This window comes from Lipophrys pholis (assembly GCF_963383615.2).
Source record: "Lipophrys pholis genome assembly, chromosome: 18".
Taxonomy (NCBI): Eukaryota; Metazoa; Chordata; class Actinopteri; order Blenniiformes; family Blenniidae; genus Lipophrys; species Lipophrys pholis.
In genome coordinates this window covers 10684066-10703852 of record NC_137646.1, presented here as the reverse complement: position 1 = coordinate 10703852, position 19787 = coordinate 10684066, and the positions used below count along the sequence as shown (strand labels likewise).

The window sequence follows — 19787 nt, the reverse complement described above, 5'->3', positions numbered from 1 at the left end:
TATAAATGTTCAGATATGCTGATATTTATCAATGACGGAACATCTAAGAGGTTAAAAAAGCTAACAAAACAAAAAAAGTATTTTTTGATGTACAATTCTAAAATGCTTTAAAAGATGTGTTGGTGAAAATCTACCTGAGGATGTAATTTCAAGTAAAGCAGCCCCAAAATACATAAATTTTCTAAAAGGGACTAATTAAGCATTGGCTTGTATTTATTTTCAAATATGTTAATAAAAGTGGTGCCTAATGAGTGCTTTCTATTCACTAGTTGTCTAAAAGTACAATAGTTTCCATCACTGAGGCCTCTCTCAATCTATAAAAGGCAAGATTGTTGTAATATGGTTTATAAATGCTCTGGATTTAAATGAAGTTAACATTGGCTAAAATTGAAGAATAAGAAATCTAGCGCCAGCTGCCACTGCTGCATATATAGGAATTGTTTGGTTGCATAAACCAGTGCAGGACTTAAAACCGTTGGGGGTAAACATGGAGGGACACGTTAGAAACAAGGGGACAAGAGGTGGCGGATAGCGGATTACTGTTCCTACCCAGACTTGAGTTCAGGGGGAACCGGCAGAGGTTTGGTGAATCCATTCCTCCCTACGAGCCAGTAGGTCTCCTCGATTCCTTTCCCCTGTGAAACGAGACGGTCAGCTACCGTGTTTCATCCAAACGTGTTGATGAATGTGGTGAGCCGTCGTACCCGAACTTCTGTCCTGCCTCTCAGCTCAAGCTTGTAGCCGAGGTTCAGCTCCCGCAGGACTTTGACTGTGCTCTCATGGACGTGGATCCGATAAGCTGCATGCAGATTAATCACAGTTATATCATGCTCTCAAAGGTTTAGTCACATCGCAAAGGTTTCTGATTTCTATAAATTACATTTCAGTCATAAAATGTCAGCATGCAACCAAATACATTTAGTCTTTTTCCCTCAAATCTTGAAGGAACTGTGTTTTTCAAACATATGAGCACCCAGTCAAACAAATACCAGAGTCTTACTTTTTCATAGCTGTGTGACTTACGCATGCCGCTGGACTCCATGCGGGAGGCGGTGGTCACCGTGTCTCCAAACAGACAGTACCGAGGCATGGTGAGACCCACCACACCTGCAACACACGGACCTGCAACACACAGGTTGAGTGTACTTCTCCTTCAGCAGGGCCACAGTGACTCAAGCTACATTCACACTGCAGGTCTTATTATCAGATTATTTTTGGGGCGTGCACATTCACTGTACATTTTAAACTCAGTCTCTATCACACTGCCATGTGAACGTGATCAGACCCCAGAATGGTTTCGGGTCCCCAAGCGCAGAAGATGCTGTTGACAGAGGTAAATATGGACGCCACAACGGTCAGCACCAGGTTGCCAGATGTGACTCACTGTTTCCAGTCCAAACAACGTAAAACCCACACACCTCAATAAAAAACTGCCCAAATCTCTACCTGCGTAGAAATCACCTTAAAACTGTAAAACTATAAAATGTGTAATAAAGAACATGCCACAACACACAAATGCATGAAATAAACAAAGTTAAAAGGTAAGAGAGTTTGGTTCCCCAATTGGGGGATACCCACCATATCTGGCAACACTGGTCAGCGTGTAGAACTATTCTCAAGTGGTTGTTAAATACAAGCTGACAAAATCTAGACAACGTGACAAGGGAAAGAAGAAGGATGAGGAAAAAAGAGAGCCTAGCTTTTAACATTTTGGCGGAGCCGCTTCCTCCGGCGCTTATCCATGATGTCAGTCACACGTCAATGACGAAGCAGTCGCATTTAAAAAAAATATCGGAATTGCTACCACATATGATCGAGGCCTGTGTGAAAAAATCTGAATTGGAGTTTTCACACGACCACGGAACAGGTCGGATATGAGTCACTGTCAGCAAAACATCAGAATCGGGTCTCATTTCCCTGCAGGGTGAACGAGGCCTTATACTTATTTCTTGGAGCCTTTTCATTCATCCTGTATTAAGATTTTATGAAAAGAACATTGCCAATGTTTGCAAACTGTGCAGTTGCAGAATAAAATAATGAAATCACTCAATCAAATTCAGTCACACATTGCATTTGGAATCAGAATTTCACAAAATGTTCTAAAGCATTTGGACATGTTCTTGTCCTCTCTGACCTGTGTGCAGCCCGATACGGATCCTCACAGGAACATCAGGCATGTGTCTCATTTTAAACGACCCCACTGCGCTCAGGATGTCCAGAGACATGTTGGCAATCTCCGCCGCATGGCGGTTTCCATTAGGGACGGGAAGACCAGACGCGACCATGTAGGCGTCACCGATCGTCTCCACCTGAAGTCAAACTGGAAGGAGTCAGGAACATTCCTGCGCAGTGACTATTCTACCGTAATCCAACAACTGCCACCTTGTAAACGTCGTGGTTTCCGATGATGGCGTCGAAGAGCGTGTAGAGGTCATTGAGGAGGTCGACGACCTCAATGGGCTCGCTGTTGGCCGAGATCGTGGTGAAGCCCACAATGTCACTGAAGTAAAGAGACACTTGGTCGAAATGTTCTGGTTCGACTGTCCCACCGACCATCAACGCCTCTGCCACGGACCTGGAGACACAATCCAGACCATCTATTTCAATATGAGGACACTGTAGTGGGATAAAAACACCACATTAAAGAATCAAATCTGTGTCACTACACAGAAGACGCTGAGTCGTTTCTGCCGAGAAGCGCATTGTTTTGTATGATTGTGTTCACACTGAGCCCCCGGCTAGCTCAGTTGATAGAGCATGAGACTCGCAATCTGTGTGGGTTCGTGTCCCACGCCGGGCACCACCTTCCCATGGGCTCACCACCTGCAGGAAGGTTCTTAAGGTTCTCAGTTAGGTGCAATGTGATCTGGGTGACAGTCCTCAGACTGCCACCCCTGCGACCCGGAAATGGATAAGCGGGAGAAAATGGATGGATGGATGGATGGATGGGTGTTCACGCTGACTTACGGAGGAAGCATCTGTGTCAGCAGCTTTTCTGTCTTCTGCTTCTCAATCTCCAACTCCTCCGTCCGTTCTCTGATCAGCTCCTCCAGGTTGGACGAGTACTGCTCCAGCATCCTCAGCATGGAATCAATGATGTTGGTCTTCTTCCCTTTGTTGATGTTCTTGAACTGAAAGGACGGCAGAATCTAGCAGAAATCCCCTTCTCACAGCACAGCTCTACATGCAACTAAAGAGACAAGCTGATATTCCAACCTGGTCAAAGATCTCTTCGAAGCTCGGCCTCTTGTCTGGCTGCTCGTTCCAGCATTGTTTCATGAGCTGGATGCACTCCAGCGGAGCGTAGTCTGGACTCACCACTGGACGACACAGAGGAGGGGGCTTGCACAGCTTCTCGATAATCTCTGCAAAACAAAAAAAACAAAACCCTCTCAATGTAGTATAGATCGCACAGTTTGTCCAAAGTTTTAAATCTTTGAAAAAGCAAATTTGACTAAATGTTGCATTTTTGCAAATTAACACAATTACCTGACCAAAGACGAAAAGTCCCAAAAAATTATTCATTCATTCATTCATTCATTCATTCATTCATTCATTCATTCTGTTTATCTCGGACATGCTTAAAATCAAATATCCAAGTTAACAGTGCACCCTAATCAACCAAAAATATTTCACCAGCAAACAGTGAATCTGTACAGCAGAATAATATACTCAGGTTGCATGTACGAAAAGGAAAGGGAAGAGGTATACCTTATTAAATCCCACCCCCTCTCCATAAATTATATATAATTTTTAGCTTCCAATTAATTAATAATCATTTTTAATATGTTAGAACTATTATATGAAGATACATTTTCTGGTCCACATTCAGACTGTCCTCAGTTTCAATCCACATATAGAAATACAAAGTGTTCTCCTTGTTGTACACACATTAAAATATTGTCCCCTTAGAATATGAACTCCTTCTCTCTCAATAAATAATTTTGAACATTTCCTGGTAGCAGGTTGCTTTGAAATAACAAATTGTGGTGCTTGTATCCTGCTCCATTAATAATCCTTATAGTACATCAAATATGGTAAAACTATGGAAGAGTAGTGTTGGGCTTAAGATTCCATTGAACTCCTCCAAGCAGTTTTTCTGACAGAGGAGAAACACCAGGGCCATAAAACAGCAGGGAGCAAGACAAAGACCCCAGAGAGTTCCCAACCCCCAGGTTGGTAAAAAATGGTAATGGTCGAACCCGACCCAGATACCACAAGGGTCCAAAATTCAACTTGGTGAAACTCCTTTCCTACCAACTGTCCTCCGCTTCTCATCCCAGCCACCGAGAGGGACACACGTCTCTGCTGCCTCGGGATGGTAAAGAGAGCAGTAAGTAGGTCCAAGGGACAGAACCAACGCCAACCCACTGGACGAGCAGGACACAGTTTGGACTACTTCTTCTCTTTTCCCTTTTTCCTTTTTTTGGGGGGATTCTGGAGACTCGAACCAGCGTCTCCTCTCCTCCTTCAGCTGCCTCACTGTCCACTTCTGCAGCTGAGGCCAGGCCTCCGAATTTAGGACGCTGAATTCAGACCCGGTAACAACCAGTTACTGCAGCCTCACAGAACTGCACAGCACCACGGACGATGCTGTCCAACACAGCACCACGGACAGTAAGAGCTTTTGTCTGGGCAGAAATTGTTAGATTAGCATGAAGCTAACATGCAATATGTTTTAATGTGCCGCTGATAAGGCCACGACGGCCCATATGTTTGTGTACGCACGTTCACGTGCACCAACCAAGTCCAAGGCTCGGGTTTTCCTGCTCAGAACCAGAGGTCCAAGTGAGCTCCAGGCACACTGGGAGCTCTGTGTGGAGAACCGGGTTGCAGAATCGAACCTCGCCTGAATTCTCTGTCTTTCTCTTCTCTCCCCCCTTTCTCATCCCCCTCTTTCACTAAACCGAGTCTGTGCAGCCCCTGCGCTCGTGTTATCTGATCAAGATTCACGACCCCAATGAAAATCATGACAATCCGTTCAAACCTTTCAATAAAAGAAAAACATTTGGTATCTTGCCTATGTCAGAGAGGTCCAGCATGCAGAAGGGGGGTCCTCGGACCACCACCTCCTGCATGATGATGGCGAAGCTGTACACGTCAGCCGGTAGAGTCCCATGAAGTCCCGGCTGCCCGCTTCTAAGAATCTCTGGAGATGTCCACAGTAATTCTGCAATGCACAAAAGTGACTTTGTGGTAACTCATACAAATCATCCATCAGTCATCAATGCATTGTGTGAATTTGGCACACAACCTGACTCACCATCTGGGCGCGGTTCCACATAGCGGAACCGCTGAGACTCCAGGACTTCGTTATAGCCGTAATCCGTGAGCTTGAGGACAAATCGTCCATCCACCACACAGTTACGGGACTTCAGACGAGCGTGACACACTCCACGGTGGTGGAGGTATTTCATACCCTGACAGGGAAAACCAACCACACTCAGTTAAGTACATTCAAGTCCACTTTATCTAGAACCAGCAGCTTCTCTATCAACTTTGACAACTCTTCCATTTCACCCTCCCCCAGGTTAAGAGTCTGGGTTTCATCCTCCACAGCACTCTATCTTTCCAGTCTCACAGTCTCACGTTACCCAGTCTGCCTACTTCCATCTACGAAATGTAAATCATCCCTGCCCCTCCCACCACCCCGCCGCCATCTTAGTCCACAGCCTCGTTACTTGGATTACTGTAACTCTCTCCTCTTCGGCCTCTTTGACAATCCCTCCATAAACTGCAACTCGCACTCCCTCCATCCACCACATCACTCCAGTTCTCCATCAGCTCCTTCATCCACATCACCCCGTCCTCCATCAGCTCCTCCATCCACCACATCACCCCGTCCTCCATCAGCTCCTCCATCCACCACATCACTCCAGTTCTCCATCAGCTCCTCCATCCACCACATCACCCCATCCTCCATCAGCTCCTCCATCCACCACATTACTCCAGTCCTTCATCAGCTCCTCCATCCACCACACCACTCCAGTCCTCCATCAGCTCCGCTGGCTCCCGGTTCAGTTCCACATCCAATTCAAAATCCTCCTCCTCACATTCAAGGCCATTCACAACCTCGTCCCTCCATATCTATCTGATCTCCTCCATGTTTCCATTCCTTCCATTCCCTCAGATCCTCTTCCACCATTCGCCTCTCTTTCCTCTCCACCTGTCTCACCACTACGGGGAGCAGAGCTTTCAGTCGCTCTGTCAGTTCCTCCCCAACTGAGAAACCTGGACTCATTCCTCATCTCAACTCAAAACTCATCAAAACTGCCTTTTCTCTCTCATGTCATTTGCCCTGAGTCTTGTGATGTTTTTACTGTTTTTAATCCACCGTTGTAAATGTATGATTGTATGGTGTCCTTGAGTGCCGGGAAAGGCACCATCAAATAAAATGTAATATTATTATTATTACATTAAACTCTTCAAAACATGTCATAATTGTCTTTGTGCTTGTCCACCTTAATCAGATCCAGAAGCAGAGACGACTTGAACATCCAGTCGAGTTTGACGTCTTCGTTGAGCAGCAGGTCCTCCAGGCTGCCCCGGGAGCAAAACTCAGTGACGATGGCAAACACGCCACAGTCATGGAAGAAGCCCAGGAAGGGGTTAACGTTCTCTTGACGCATGTCCTTCATCTGCAGGAAAGAAACACCTTGACCATCATTAAGTTCAAATGAACCAAGAAAAAACCCCACATGTATGTTCCACCAAAAGTGGTATTAGTTGAACAGTCTCGACAGGCCACAAAAGAAGACATCAACCTATGTTTTTTTTTAATTAAAAAAACTAACTGGAAGAAATCCATTCTGCCTCTGTTTGTCTATGTGCGTATTGTAGAGACCCTCAAGATATTTGAGATTCCATTTTGATACTTTTTGAAAAGACACTTGTTGGGGCCTGAGGATTCCATGAACTCCTCCAGAGCTTCAGTGAGCTGTTTCTCCAGGTTGCTCCCCCGAAAGAAAACACCACAACAATGGATAGGCCATAAAACAGCAGGGGAGCGAGCCAGACCCCGGAAGTGGCCAATGAGGACGCTTGAATCACCACAGGGGTCCAAACCCAAGTTGATGAGACTCACGTTCTATCAAAGCTCTTAGCTGTTCAATCCGACCATGGAGGGAGAAACATCTCTCCCTCCTCAGGATGGTAAAGAGGGCAAAAGAACAGAAGAACCACCAACGCCAGCCCGCTGGACGAGCAGGACCCAGTTTGGACTACATCTTCTGTTTTCCGCTATTTTTCCTGTTTTTGGGAGATTCTGGAGACCAGAGCCAGTGTCGTCTCCTCCCAAGATCATCCTCTCAGTTGCACTCCTGCAGCTGGAGCCAGGCCTCTGAATTTCAGGACGCTGAAATTAAGACCCGGTAACAACCAGTTACCACCGCCTCCCAGAACCAACAGCACCATGGACGGTGCTGTCCAGAACCAAAGAACTATCAGGGTGAGAGCGTTTGTCTGGGCAGAGAATAGTTAGAATGATGTTCTGTTGAAAATGCAATGTGTTTCCATGTGCCGCTCAGAAGGCAGCAGCCTTTCACGTTGTTTGTGTATGCGCATTCACGCGCACTAAGTCCAGAACGCTGGTTTTCCACCTCAGAACCAGAGGTCCAAGTGAGCTCCAGGCCCACTGGGAGCTCTGTGTGGAGGAACCAGGGTTCAGAACCGAGCCTCACAGATTTCTCTGTCTTTCTCTTGTCTTCATCCTCTCTCATCTCTCCCTCCTCTTTCACTAACCCGCAGCACCCCACTTATCAGCTCGAGATAAGGTCACACACTACTGCATGTCAGCTGCTGCAGAGCAGATCTGTTTTGATCACAGGAGTTCTAACTGCAGGACCCGACCTCCCCTTAGGACTCTGGTGATCAGAACCGGGCCAACGGAACCGCATGTTCGTTACGCCCTCGGTAGACTAACTCGCTCCGAGACCGCCCTCGCGCACGCGCGCTCGACGGACATCTTGTTTATCTGGCCGCTAAGCAACCGTCGCGTCCCCAGAAAGAGCGAGTCATCACACCCCCTCGTCACGCACGCACGCACGCACGCACGCACGCACGCACGCACGCACGCACGCACGCACGCACGCACGCGCACACACACACACACACACACACACACACACACACACACACACACTCTTTGTACATAGTGTTTGCTGTTTAATAGATTAGATCTCCGTGTTAGATGTCGTTTGCTATTTGAATGTGTTGATTTATGAGATGATTTCCGAATTATTTATGAATTAATACATTTTCATTAATAAACGCCTGTCAGCTGAATTGTACGCTTCTTGGTGATTATTGTGTATTTATTGTTGACAATTCACTGGTTTGTAACAGTCTGTGCTCGGATCTCACACCTTCCAATATATTTAATATTGTTATATTTTATGCAGAAATATTAACTAACTTAAATACACTTTTTACAAACGAGACTGGTATTTTGGTATTAGCTATTTCCAGTTTATCTGGTGGTGCCCCGATTTATTATTAATACATAAATAAGAAATTTATGCAAATTAATAATTATTTTTTATGAAAAATTATTTTTGATAATTTTTCATTTTTTTCATTTTTAAAGTAATCATTCAATTACTTTAGGAGTTGTTAATGAGTATATGACAGTTGACTTCCATTAATAACTTCAATTTTTCATAAATTACTTCCAGTGATTTATTACTTTTAGTAATCCATTACTTCCAGTAATTATATGCTAATAACCAACCATAAACCCCAATACACTGAAGGAGAGAACAAACTTTGTTGTTTCAAACTTTGCTGCTCTATTGATCGATAATGACTACAATTGAGAACCTCAGACATGATTATTTTGTTGTGGGGTATTTTCTATCTGTTTTCAAACCATTGTAGATGTAGTAGTACCAACTACTTGTTAATTTGAGGCTACTTTTGTCATTTTTTTCATCTGTTTTAGCTATTTTAGAAGTTTTCTCTTTTTTGTTTTTGTCATTTTTACTTATTTTAAATAATTTGACTCTTTCAGGATTTAGAAATTGAAAATTGTTCTGCCAATTTCAGCCAATTTGGCTGCTTTACCTTGTTTCAGATATTTTTAGCCAGAAGATAAGAGTCTTTGAAAAAAAAAAAAAAAAAGTACAATGTGCAAATAAAATAAAGGTGCAAATGTTACATTTTCTTACAGTTTCAGGGAGCCATTACAGTGGAGCTAAAGAGCCACATGTGGCAAAATAAAAATCAAGACTGTATGTTTTTTGTTATATATTACATATTACATTTTACACCTACCTACATTTTTTTGCTTTTTAAGAAGGTCTGGTTTGAAAGATATCAACATTTTAGGGCTGAACTTTTACCTGTTAGGATTGTGCAAGGCACAACAGAAAGTTAATGTTCCATGGACTTTTTTCTGTGAAGAACTCAGGGAGGGTTATTTGGTTATTTTTTATTTCATAAATAGTGCTATTATATATTTCCTGACATTTTTTTCTGTGAAGAACCCAGAAAGGGTTATTTGGTTATGTGTGGCTTTCTGGAAAACAATAATTTCTTTATGTTGAGGCACCCCTGCGATCGTCACACTTTTTCTTTTACAAACTGACCCCGGCCCCCATCAGAGAAGGGAAAAGTTATATGGCCCTCAGGAAAAAGTTTGGGGACCCCTGTTATAGACCAATGTAGTAATCTCTGTGTCAACATTGTTGCTAGCACACAAGTCTGGCTCTAGAAGTAGTACAATCTGGTTAAATTATGCAGCCTCCACCTATTCATTAATGGCATAAAGCTATAACCTGATTAATGTTTAAGCTGTAACAGAGTTTCTCACCAGCTCGAACACTGTGCTGGTTTTTGGGTTGATGCTCCTAAACATGCCATCAGGAAGTCTCTTCAGCCAAGCCCAGTCACCCTGGTGAAGACAAGCACAAGACACTAACAGTTATGATTTCAAGGTATTATGCTCAACATCTGCTACTATAAATATAATATATCAGTGATCATTTTCCTCGTATGAAACAAATGTGGATCTTCTCCTGGAAGAAATTGCTCACCCGAGTATCTAAACACCTCAATGTTGGATCTCTGACTGACCTCAAAAATGACAACGTTGGAGTTTTCGTAGGTGGCTGGAGACTGGGTGGAGACTGAGGCAACGCTGCGTTCAGAGACGCTCTTCATGCCGCTCGCCCTGCTCTCGTCCATACTCAGCTTCTGCGGGGAGGAAAGTGAACACAATTATTACATTCGCCAACAGCAAAGGTTGTGTTTTTGTCCGCATGTATGTATGTATGTATGTATTTTACCAACTTTTCGCAAAATTGTTTTACCCGAATTGCATTAGAGTTACAAGGAAGATTTGTCTTTATCCAAAGAGGGTTTCTTTAAATTTTGAGAGTGGTTAGGTCAAAGGTCAAGGTCGCGGTCACGAAAAGGTCCAGTTTGTCATAACGCGGTCAATTTTAATCTGATTGATATTAAACCAACAGAAAAAAAGTTCAGTTTTCAATTCCCTGTTCTCTGATATGCCACATGTTGAAGTGGCATTATTATCATGGGGATCAAAGGTCGTGGGGGGGGGGTGGTCACATAGAAAGGTGCTGGACAGCAACTGACCTTGTTGCTTAGTGACGGGTTTATAAAAGTTACATCAGCCAGAGTGAGGAGGATCTTGTTAGGACCTCTGAGCAGCCGGATCTGATGGATGCGTCGCCTAGAGCCCAAGACATTCAAATAAACTGATCATTCTACACTTATATTTCCGTTCGGTAAAAATGATTTCAAAACAAATCCGACTGGCGTTTTACCTGATACAGTAAATGAGAGTCAGAGCAAACACTGATGCAGCGATCGCTCCGAGGAACACGCTGATGGTGGAGAACAGATCCACACCTAAACAGGTAAAGTTCAAGAACTCATGTTAAGATAATAATAGCAATAATAAATATTATTTGTATAGTGCTTTTTAAGAAACTCAAAGACACTTTACATAATTATAAAATTAGCAAGCATTAAATCGAGAAACATCATGAAAACTGTCATAAAAACACACAATAAAAGAAACAGGTTTGTGCTAAGCATTAAAAGCAGTTAACAGGCAGGTCTCGACAGGAGCCAGATTATAATGGATAATAGCTTGTAAATTCTAAATGAGCCTTGCTTATCTGCCTGTTGCATGATAACAGCATTAAAAAAAAATTAAAAAGTCCAGCAATCCTTAGGATTGATAAATCTAAATTTTAAAAAGATAGTTTGAAGAGCCACATTTAGTTGATAAGTTAAAAATAAGGAAAACAAAATGGAATTAATTGAATTAAATTGAATTAGGAGGAGCAAAAAAAGAGAGAAGGATCACTTCTCATGTCTGTATTTTAGGATGAAATTTCTGTCTTTGTTGTTAAGTGGTTCCAAATAAAGAAAATGACAAAAAAAACAACAACAACACAAAAAACAGGAGATTTTAAGCAGTCTAACAAAATAAGTTTAAATTTGTGTATGAAAAAGCCATTTTTGAGCTGCAAATATTTTCTGGTGACCATTTTCAGTATTTTCACATCAGAAAGCCTAAAAAGATGAATAAATCAAATTTGGAATACTCCATGTTTAGTGCTATATATCATGGATCGATGTTATCTATATACAGTATATATAAATGTGTTTGCTCCTCACCCCCTGAGCAGATTATTCCAGGAGTGAACCAGCAGGAGGCGTCCTTCCTCGGTCCATGACCTCTGGGGAAATGGATGTCCCGACCCAGGAAGTGAACCATGCCCACCTCCATGTCGACCCTGTCAACAATCAGAGAATCATTTTTATTCTGCAGTCTTTCAAGTTATCTGTCACTCCTCTGGTCTGTGGTAAGTATTGATTTGCTGGGTCTCGTCCAGCTCATCCTGTACCTGTACGTCGGCCTCAGCGTCAAGGACAATCCGTCTGTGTCCAGTACGAGGTAATCCAACATGGCCGCTCCAAAGCTGTTGGTCTTGACTTGGTGACTGAATCCCTGAGGTGGAAAACGGCTGGATGTTTTCATTTAGTCTTCCTCATTTGTTGCACTAGAAAAGATTTACTCACTAATATTTATTTACTAATATCGTTCAAATCAAATTTAAAGGAAAGCTGGGCTGTGAACTCTGGAATGTGTCAAAAGTAAAAATCTATTTTTTATTTTATTTGTGTGCCACACTGATTGTCAAAAATGGTCTAATGTAAGCTAAAAACAACAGAATTAAAACAACGAAACCTGCCAGAATAGCTGGAGTTACCAAACAAATGATAAGATAGCTTAAACTACTCTAATAATAATGATGATAATAATGATAATGATGATAATGATAATAAAATACCATAACAATGATTAAATGAAAATGATTAAAATTGCTCGTATAATAATTAGTAATGTTAGTGTTTTCCTCAGGAAAAGAAAAAACGAAAATAAAGAAAAAGGATCAGACTAATAAAGAGGGAAAATAAGAAAGGAAGAGGGAAAGGAGGAAATAGTTACTAGTCAAGTTAAAACTTCTCTAACCATGAGGAAACACGCAGCGTCACATAATCAGGGTAGTGTTTTATTTTCCAAAGTGGTTTATAGAGTTTGAGTAGATTAGCTAAATGCTAAGTGCTTCTCCTGTTAGTGTATCATTTTGTTTGTAATTTTTTAATATTAGGGCTGTTGTTAAGAGGCTCAATAGCCTACTAAGGACTTTATTTATTTGATCTTCCTAAAATCAAACACTAGTTAGATGCTTTTACTTTGAAAAATGTTGTAGGTTGTAAATGTCCTGTAATAGTCGCACCTGTTAGAAAAATGAACAGATTTAAAATGATTTCACTATATATTTGCTCTGTTTTAATTTTAATTCCAGGTAAACGTCTGTCAGGATTTATGTCACTCATGTAATAATGGGGCTCCGTCAGGACCTGGAAGTCCAGGTTGTGAGTGCGTCTTGCCAGGTTTCCTCCAGACATCCCCTCCCCGGACTCCCGGACCCGACGTACGGCGTGCGCCATGAACAGCACAGAGTTGTAGATGGTACCAAACAGAGGAGAAACCTGCAGCACACACAGAGAACTCAGTTTCCATCAAACCAACATCAAGCCATTTAGACTCCTTGGTGATCACCTGCCGGGGTTTCATCGTCCTTGCCACCTCGCCCCTCTCCATGGCCTCCTGGTAGGCGTCGTAGAAAGACATCTCGGGTGAGTCGACAGTGACGGTGAGGACGGCGTCGTAGGCCCGCTGCAGCTTCTTGTTGCTCTTGAAGGCCGTGTGGGTGGCGTTGCGGTAGGGGAGGCTGTAGAGCAGCGTGTCGTAAGGCAGGAACACCAGCGAGCCGTCGATCATCTGCATGTCGTAGGCCGTCTCCAGCAGGAGCCTCTGGGCGTCACCGCCAATCAGCGCCGAGTGCATGCAGAGTATCACCACTGGAGTGAGGAGCATCACATGATTAACAGTGTTGTGGAAGGTTTTCAGAAGTACTACTTCATTATATAGTGACAGTCTCCTTCTATCGCAGTTGTTCTGCAACTTTAATCACCCAAAAAGCTGTTTTTGCAATTTTCCACAAATAATATTAGTCTGTAAATTCTCTGAAATGAAGAAAAAACTTCTTAAAACATTGCTACACAATGAAAACTTTAGGTTGCATTCATAAAGCGTCACAGGTACAATTTAGATAGACTTCATTTTTAGCTCTTGTAGCCATTTTGAGAGATTTTTCATCTTTTTTTAAAATGGATTTTCTCGCTTAATCTATTTTAAGTATCTTTGTTATTTTAGCCACTTTAGCTATTTAACTTTTCAGAGCCGTGGCGTGTTTTCTTGTGGTTGGAGCAGTTTTAGCGACATTAGCTATTTTTTCATTCTTTTGTTCTCCTTTAATTTTTCCCTTTTTTTCTTCTTTTTCCCTTTTTCTGTCTTTACCTTTTCATCAACTGATTCTAATTTGTGGTTTTCCTGAAAAAAGCCCTGCTCTCATAATTTCAATCATTATAGTGTTACCATTTTTACTGTATTTAATTTATTTTTACAGCATTGCACACACACACACACACACACACACGCACACACACACACACACACATATATATTTATTTATTTTTATTGTAATTTTTAAGTAATTCTAGCTATTTAATTCATTTTGGGGGAAATTCCAGCTATTCTGGCTGTTTCACTTTATTAAGTTTTCAGCCTGGAGATTTGGCCATTTTTGAAAATCCTTGTGGTATGCAAATAAAAAATACTTTTTTAAACAAATTTCTTAAGAGGACACAACACAACACCAAGACCCGAGCTGAGATATCAGTGATGCTGCCATGAAAGATCGAGACCTCGTTGGTATCAAACCTCAAAACCGCGCTGCCAGGGTGACATAATGCAGCAGCTATAGGAGAAGTTTTATGGACATTTCACTGTATTTTGCACCAGGATGTGTCATTAAAGTTGGCTTGACATTGAGATTGTAGTCGCTTTCCTTAGCAATCATTTGTTTTTGTGAAAATCTAGACGTCTTCATCACGTATACTCTGCACCACAACAAAGAAAGACCTTAAAGTTTACATTTAAAAGTTATTATGGCACTGCTTTACCTTTTCTGTATATGACCTCTAAACTAAGATGATTTTGACACCCCTGCTGTAGATGGAGGATGATCTAGACTTTAATGTTTCTTGAAATAAATGACCAACAACTAATGGCAATTTGAAGTTGTTCCAACACAACAGCTGTGATAAACTATCAACATGAAGCCATTAGCAGACATGTATCATAAAGCTTATGGATACTGGCTGGTTCACATTGTTGATATCGAGTTCAAGATTGGCAAAAGAAAAACCCTAAAAACTTTGACTCAAATTGAGACAGTAACCAAGATCTTCCAGGTGAATCTTCCCCGACCTCGTATCTCTCTCATTTTGCGGAGTTTGGCCAGAGTCCTTCTGATGCCGTGAGGCGTGTTCTCCATAAAACTGACCAGTCTGACGGGAAACCCGTGGCTCCTCAGGGAGTCCGCCACCTGGAGGAGACACAAAGACATGCATCAAAATACAAATACTATTTCTTCAACTTTTGTTCCTTTATTCAAGTTCAAGGTATTGGTTATTATCTCTGGCACAAAATGACTGCAGCAGAGGGTTTCTGGATCCATCCATCCATCCATCCATCCATCCATCCATCCATCCATCCATCCATCCATCCATCCATCCATCCATCCATCCATCCATTCATCCATCCATCCATCCATCCGGCTCTGGAGCCAATCTCAGCGTACTATGTTCGAGGACAGGATACACCCTGAATAAGTCGCCTGTCACAGGGTTTCTGGAACCCTAATGTATCAATTCTGAATTAAATTAAATTAAATTAAATTAAATTAAATTAAATTAAATTAAATTTTATTTTATTTTATTTTATTTTATTTTATTTTATTTTATTTTATTTTGTTTTGTTTTATTCAAAGTGTAAAAGTGTCTTCAGAGTGGGGCATTAAATTTGTTACACTTGGTTGTGTTTGACAGACAAATATTGTGGAAATAGTGTAACTACAAGCTCACATCTCACAAGAGTATAGATACCTCAGTTAAAAATGTCCTGATCAGTGCCTCTGCTGGTCATTTTTTAAATTACTTTTTTAGGACTTGAGGAAAAAAGTTGAGGACTTGGACTGTCTTGACTTGGGATTCGACTCAGGACTTGGCTGTCTAGATTCGGGTTTCAACTTGGTACTCAACATTCTAGACTCGGGACCCGACTGTCTAGACTCGGGTTCGACTCGAGACTCAACTGTTTAGATTCGGGACTCGACTCAGGACCGACTGTCCATACTCGGGTTTGACTCGAGACTCGACTCAGGACTCGACTGTTTAGACTCAGGACTCGACTCGAGACTCTACTATTTAGACTCGGGACTCGACTCACAACTCAACTCGGGACTCGACTGTTTAGACTCGCGACCCGACTCCGGATTAGACTCAAGACTCGACTATTTAGACTCAGGACTCGACTGTCTAAACTTGACTCAAAACGTGACTCGGGACTCAAGTGTCTAGATGCGGGTTTTACTCGAGACTTGACTGTTTAGACTTCCGACTCGACTCAGAACTTGACTTTGGACTCGACTCGAGACTCGAGCACAAAGACTTGAAACTCGACTTTGACTTGCTGAACAATGACTTGGTTCCTCCTCTGAAAATCAACTCAAACCAGCAAACCTGCTCATCTAAACTTGGGGCTTAAGTGAAGAGAAGACGAACCCTCGTGGCAGTGTCCACCCAGATGTCCTCCGAGGACGAGATGACGGCACAGTGAGCCCAGCGGAAGTAGCTCATGATGCTGACTAGTACCCATGTCGGCCTCGCCGTGGAGCGGGCGATGGTCGGGTGACTCCGAACGTCGTCCAACTCGTAGCCGACGCAACCCCACGGAAATAGAGCCTGGAGCAATGAAGCAAGGGTGAAAAGAGGGACAACTCCAAGAGGAAACATGTCCATGTCCTCAGTACGCCGGCTCACTTTGTTCCAGCCTTTGCTCAACATGGATGCAGCGTCACAGTATCCGGGGTTGGCCGGTCCGATGAACCCCGAGGCTTTAGTGTGGAAACCAAGGAACGCCTCCAGCGCCCGGGAAGTCTCACATGGCTCCTGAGGAAGAACCACACCAATCTGTTAGCTGCTAGTGCAGGAAGCAAGGCAGCGAAAAGGAAATGGAAGAGCTCAAGTTAGTGCTTCGTCAAATAAACAAATCTTTATGAAATCTAATAAATTAGAATCAAGCAAAATCAAGATAAGATTGCATGAAATGAATTTGCGTGTTAGACTTTTTTGGTTTCAGTTATATTGACTGGTACTGACTGGTTATATTGACTGGCGCTGCCACAAAATAATTTAAAAATAAAAATGAATCTAAATCATTTAAAGGTCTTTATGATGAACACTGGTTGACTTAAGTAATTATATTCACATTCACATATTCTCATTCAATGTCATTATACATGAAATTAAATCAAATTCAATTGAAATCCATTCAATTGAATTGCAACAGTTCACAATTTGTTTTGAAACAGAAATAAATCTATTGAGGTGCTGTGACTCTTAATAAAATAGAATAAAATAAATCCAGAATAGCAGAAAGCCGCCACCTCTGAGTCTGGCTCCTCAAAGGATTCTTCCTATAAAAACAGTTTTTTTTTCCTTTCCACAGTCGCTTAATGGCTGCTCATGTGGAATCGTTGGGTTTTCTCTTAACAGTGCCCTAAAATGACTTGATTTTATTTTATTTGGTGCTATATAATTAAAGTTGAATTGAATTGAATATAATTAAAAAAATTATTAAAATAAAATATATTAAATTGTAATAAAATAAGATATATTACAATTACAAAACAAAAAATACAGCTCAATAATAAATAAATGCATAAATATTAAATCAAATATATTAAAAAACATATAATGAAATAACAATATAGAAAAATATATAGCTCAATAAAATCTATTAGTAATTACCCCAAATGCTTCACAGCATCTTTTAAAAAGAAGAATCAATAAATCAGTTTCATTAAATCAATCACCCCCCTCTGGCCGGAGACTTTGGTTCATCAGGACCAGAATCTCTCACAAAAACAGTTTCTTCTGACTCTGACTCTGACTGACTCTGACTCTGACTCTGACTCTGACTCTGACTCTGACTCTGACTCTGACTCTGACTCTGACTCTGATTCTGATTCTGATTCTGATTCTGACTCTGACTCTGATTCTGATTCTGACTCTGACTCTGACTCTGATTCTGATTCTGATTCTGACTCTGACTCTGACTCTGACTCTGACTCTGACTCTGACTCTGACTCTGACTCTGACTCTGACTCTGACTCTGAATTGCCATCCTTGCATTGTATTCTGGATGGTTACGCCAACATTTTCAAATGTAATTACAAAAGTGAACGAGGATGACAGGAAATAGTATCTGTGTTGGTATAAGTAGCAGGAAATCTTAAAGGTTACTGTTTTGCAGATTGGAGGTCAGTGTGGACGGACCTGCAGCACGGTGTAGTCGAACGTGGCAGCGTAGGCCAGCGACGGGTCCCTGTTGATGCGGTTGACAGCGAGCTGAGCCGCCACACTGGGCAGAGCCTTAGCGAAGAGGGGGTCACACCCCCAGGGTCCCACCACCCCGACCCGAAACCACAAGGCCTGGGCTGGGCACGCGAGGAACCAGGGGCAGGAGAGGAGAACCAAGAGGAATGATGGGAGGCCTGGAAGGAACAGAAGGTCCGAGGAAGATGGAGGACGGTGGGGTGAAGGAGCGGAGGAGGAGTCAGATGGATGAGCGGCGGAAGTGGGGGATGGGTGGTGGTCAGAGGAGGGTTCTGTTGTCTGCCTCCATGTTGGAGGGGGAACAGTGACAGCTCCATGCCGAGGTCGCATTCTAAGAGGTCACGGGTCGGAGGGTGAAGATGGTCAGAAGGTGAATGTGTAGGTGCTCCTGTCCTGAAATTACAAAGAATCTTTACTTTCCTCCACTTTTATATTGACTCTCTTCATTTTCGCATGAAGCTTCAGCAGCTGGAGAGGAGTTACAGTGGTTACATGGAGATTTATTATTATATTCAAGGCTTTATTGATTCATAGCAAAACCTACACCTAAAGACATGAAATATTATTGTGTATTGGTGGTAATTTGTACTGTTTTCTTCAGGGGTTTTTTCCCGAGAGTGGTCTGAAATGACCGGCAATCCCATTTGATGTTTATTGAGGTAAATGAGGCAGGATCATTTTGAGACCTTTCAACTTTCAGCGTTCATGAGCTGTTTTCATGAGGTAAAGCATGAATAAATGAATGAATAAATAAATAGATAGATAGATTGATAAATAAATAAATACATAAATAAACAAACATACATATATACACATAAAAGGTTTTTAAAAAATCTACAATAAAATAAAAAGAATGTATCTTATTAAATGTATTAAAAACATTTTTAACATTGTATTAATTTGTAGTGACTTTCAGTAATAAAGAAATTTAAGAGATTTTTCTTATGCAAAATATCACAGGTTTTAACTACTGTGTGGTCTTAAAAGTTAGTGTGGCTTATTGTATTATTGAACACATTTTCACATCTGTAAGAATGTCTGAATGTGGGCAGCTTCAGTCACATCTACAGAATGTTTCATCTTTAGACCTTCTTTCTAGGCCTTTTTGTACATGCAGCTGTTTTACGTCCATTATAATGGTTCATAGAAGAGGTTTCCTACCATGCATTGATAAGATGGATTAGTGTTCAGTCTCTCCCAGGCAGATCTTCTGCAGCACTGCGATGCAGTAACCACACCTTTCCTCACAGATCTGTTGGTTTGCGTCCAAAATCTCTGCTGGAGTTTCCCCTCAATGATCTCTTCAGTCTACCGGTGAAAACACTCTCCATTAATGAGAACACATCCATGTAAAGTTCACCGCTGGGTCCATGTAGTTCATGTATCTGTGCGTGTGACGACCTGGAACAATGGTGTGACCCATCCTGTCAGATTATATCAAATCCAATCAGGATCTTTGCGGCTGTAGGATGAACAGACTGAGCAGCACGTTTGAGAATGATGGTCATTATTATCACCGTAGCATCACAACCAGCATTTAAACATTTAGATTTTCATACAAACCTGATTCAGGTCATTAAAATATAATCAAAAGATAAGAAATCCCTCATATTGAGGCATACTTGGTTGCTGCTGTGTAGCCGTCACCTGTATCATATACTCATGGTTACTGATGTTCATTGTGAGAATTTGATGTCAAATATATATTTTTTTAAATAATATTT

The 19787-nt window shown here is 41.9% G+C and overlaps 1 protein-coding gene across 4 annotated transcripts in view; it reads right to left on the bottom strand.

Annotated features, from left to right (window-relative positions):
• The window catches only part of gc2 (guanylyl cyclase 2), a 26751-nt gene extending 7280 nt beyond the window's left edge, over positions 1-19471 (bottom strand). For 2 of the 4 annotated variants that reach the window (XM_080485939.1, XM_080485938.1), the window contains exons 1-23: positions 19225-19471; positions 18004-18456; positions 16486-16614; positions 16228-16407; positions 14873-14990; positions 13100-13401; positions 12898-13029; positions 11877-11980; positions 11647-11765; positions 10785-10869; positions 10594-10690; positions 10072-10191; positions 9809-9889; positions 6462-6638; positions 5264-5420; positions 5021-5170; positions 3217-3365; positions 2968-3131; positions 2383-2575; positions 2135-2309; positions 1024-1122; positions 705-799; positions 550-635 (exon numbers count right to left, since the gene is read on the bottom strand). In XM_080485939.1, the coding sequence (XP_080342065.1) occupies positions 550-635; positions 705-799; positions 1024-1122; positions 2135-2309; positions 2383-2575; positions 2968-3131; positions 3217-3365; positions 5021-5170; positions 5264-5420; positions 6462-6638; positions 9809-9889; positions 10072-10191; positions 10594-10690; positions 10785-10869; positions 11647-11765; positions 11877-11980; positions 12898-13029; positions 13100-13401; positions 14873-14990; positions 16228-16407; positions 16486-16614; positions 18004-18393 (3302 nt within the window). In that variant the 5' untranslated portion in view covers positions 18394-18456; positions 19225-19471. The remainder of the gene's footprint in view (positions 1-549; positions 636-704; positions 800-1023; positions 1123-2134; positions 2310-2382; positions 2576-2967; positions 3132-3216; positions 3366-5020; positions 5171-5263; positions 5421-6461; positions 6639-9808; positions 9890-10071; positions 10192-10593; positions 10691-10784; positions 10870-11646; positions 11766-11876; positions 11981-12897; positions 13030-13099; positions 13402-14872; positions 14991-16227; positions 16408-16485; positions 16615-18003; positions 18457-19224) is intronic. The other 2 variants (XM_080485941.1, XM_080485940.1) reach the window with 1 other exon arrangement.
• Between the last annotated feature and the right edge of the window lie 316 nt (positions 19472-19787).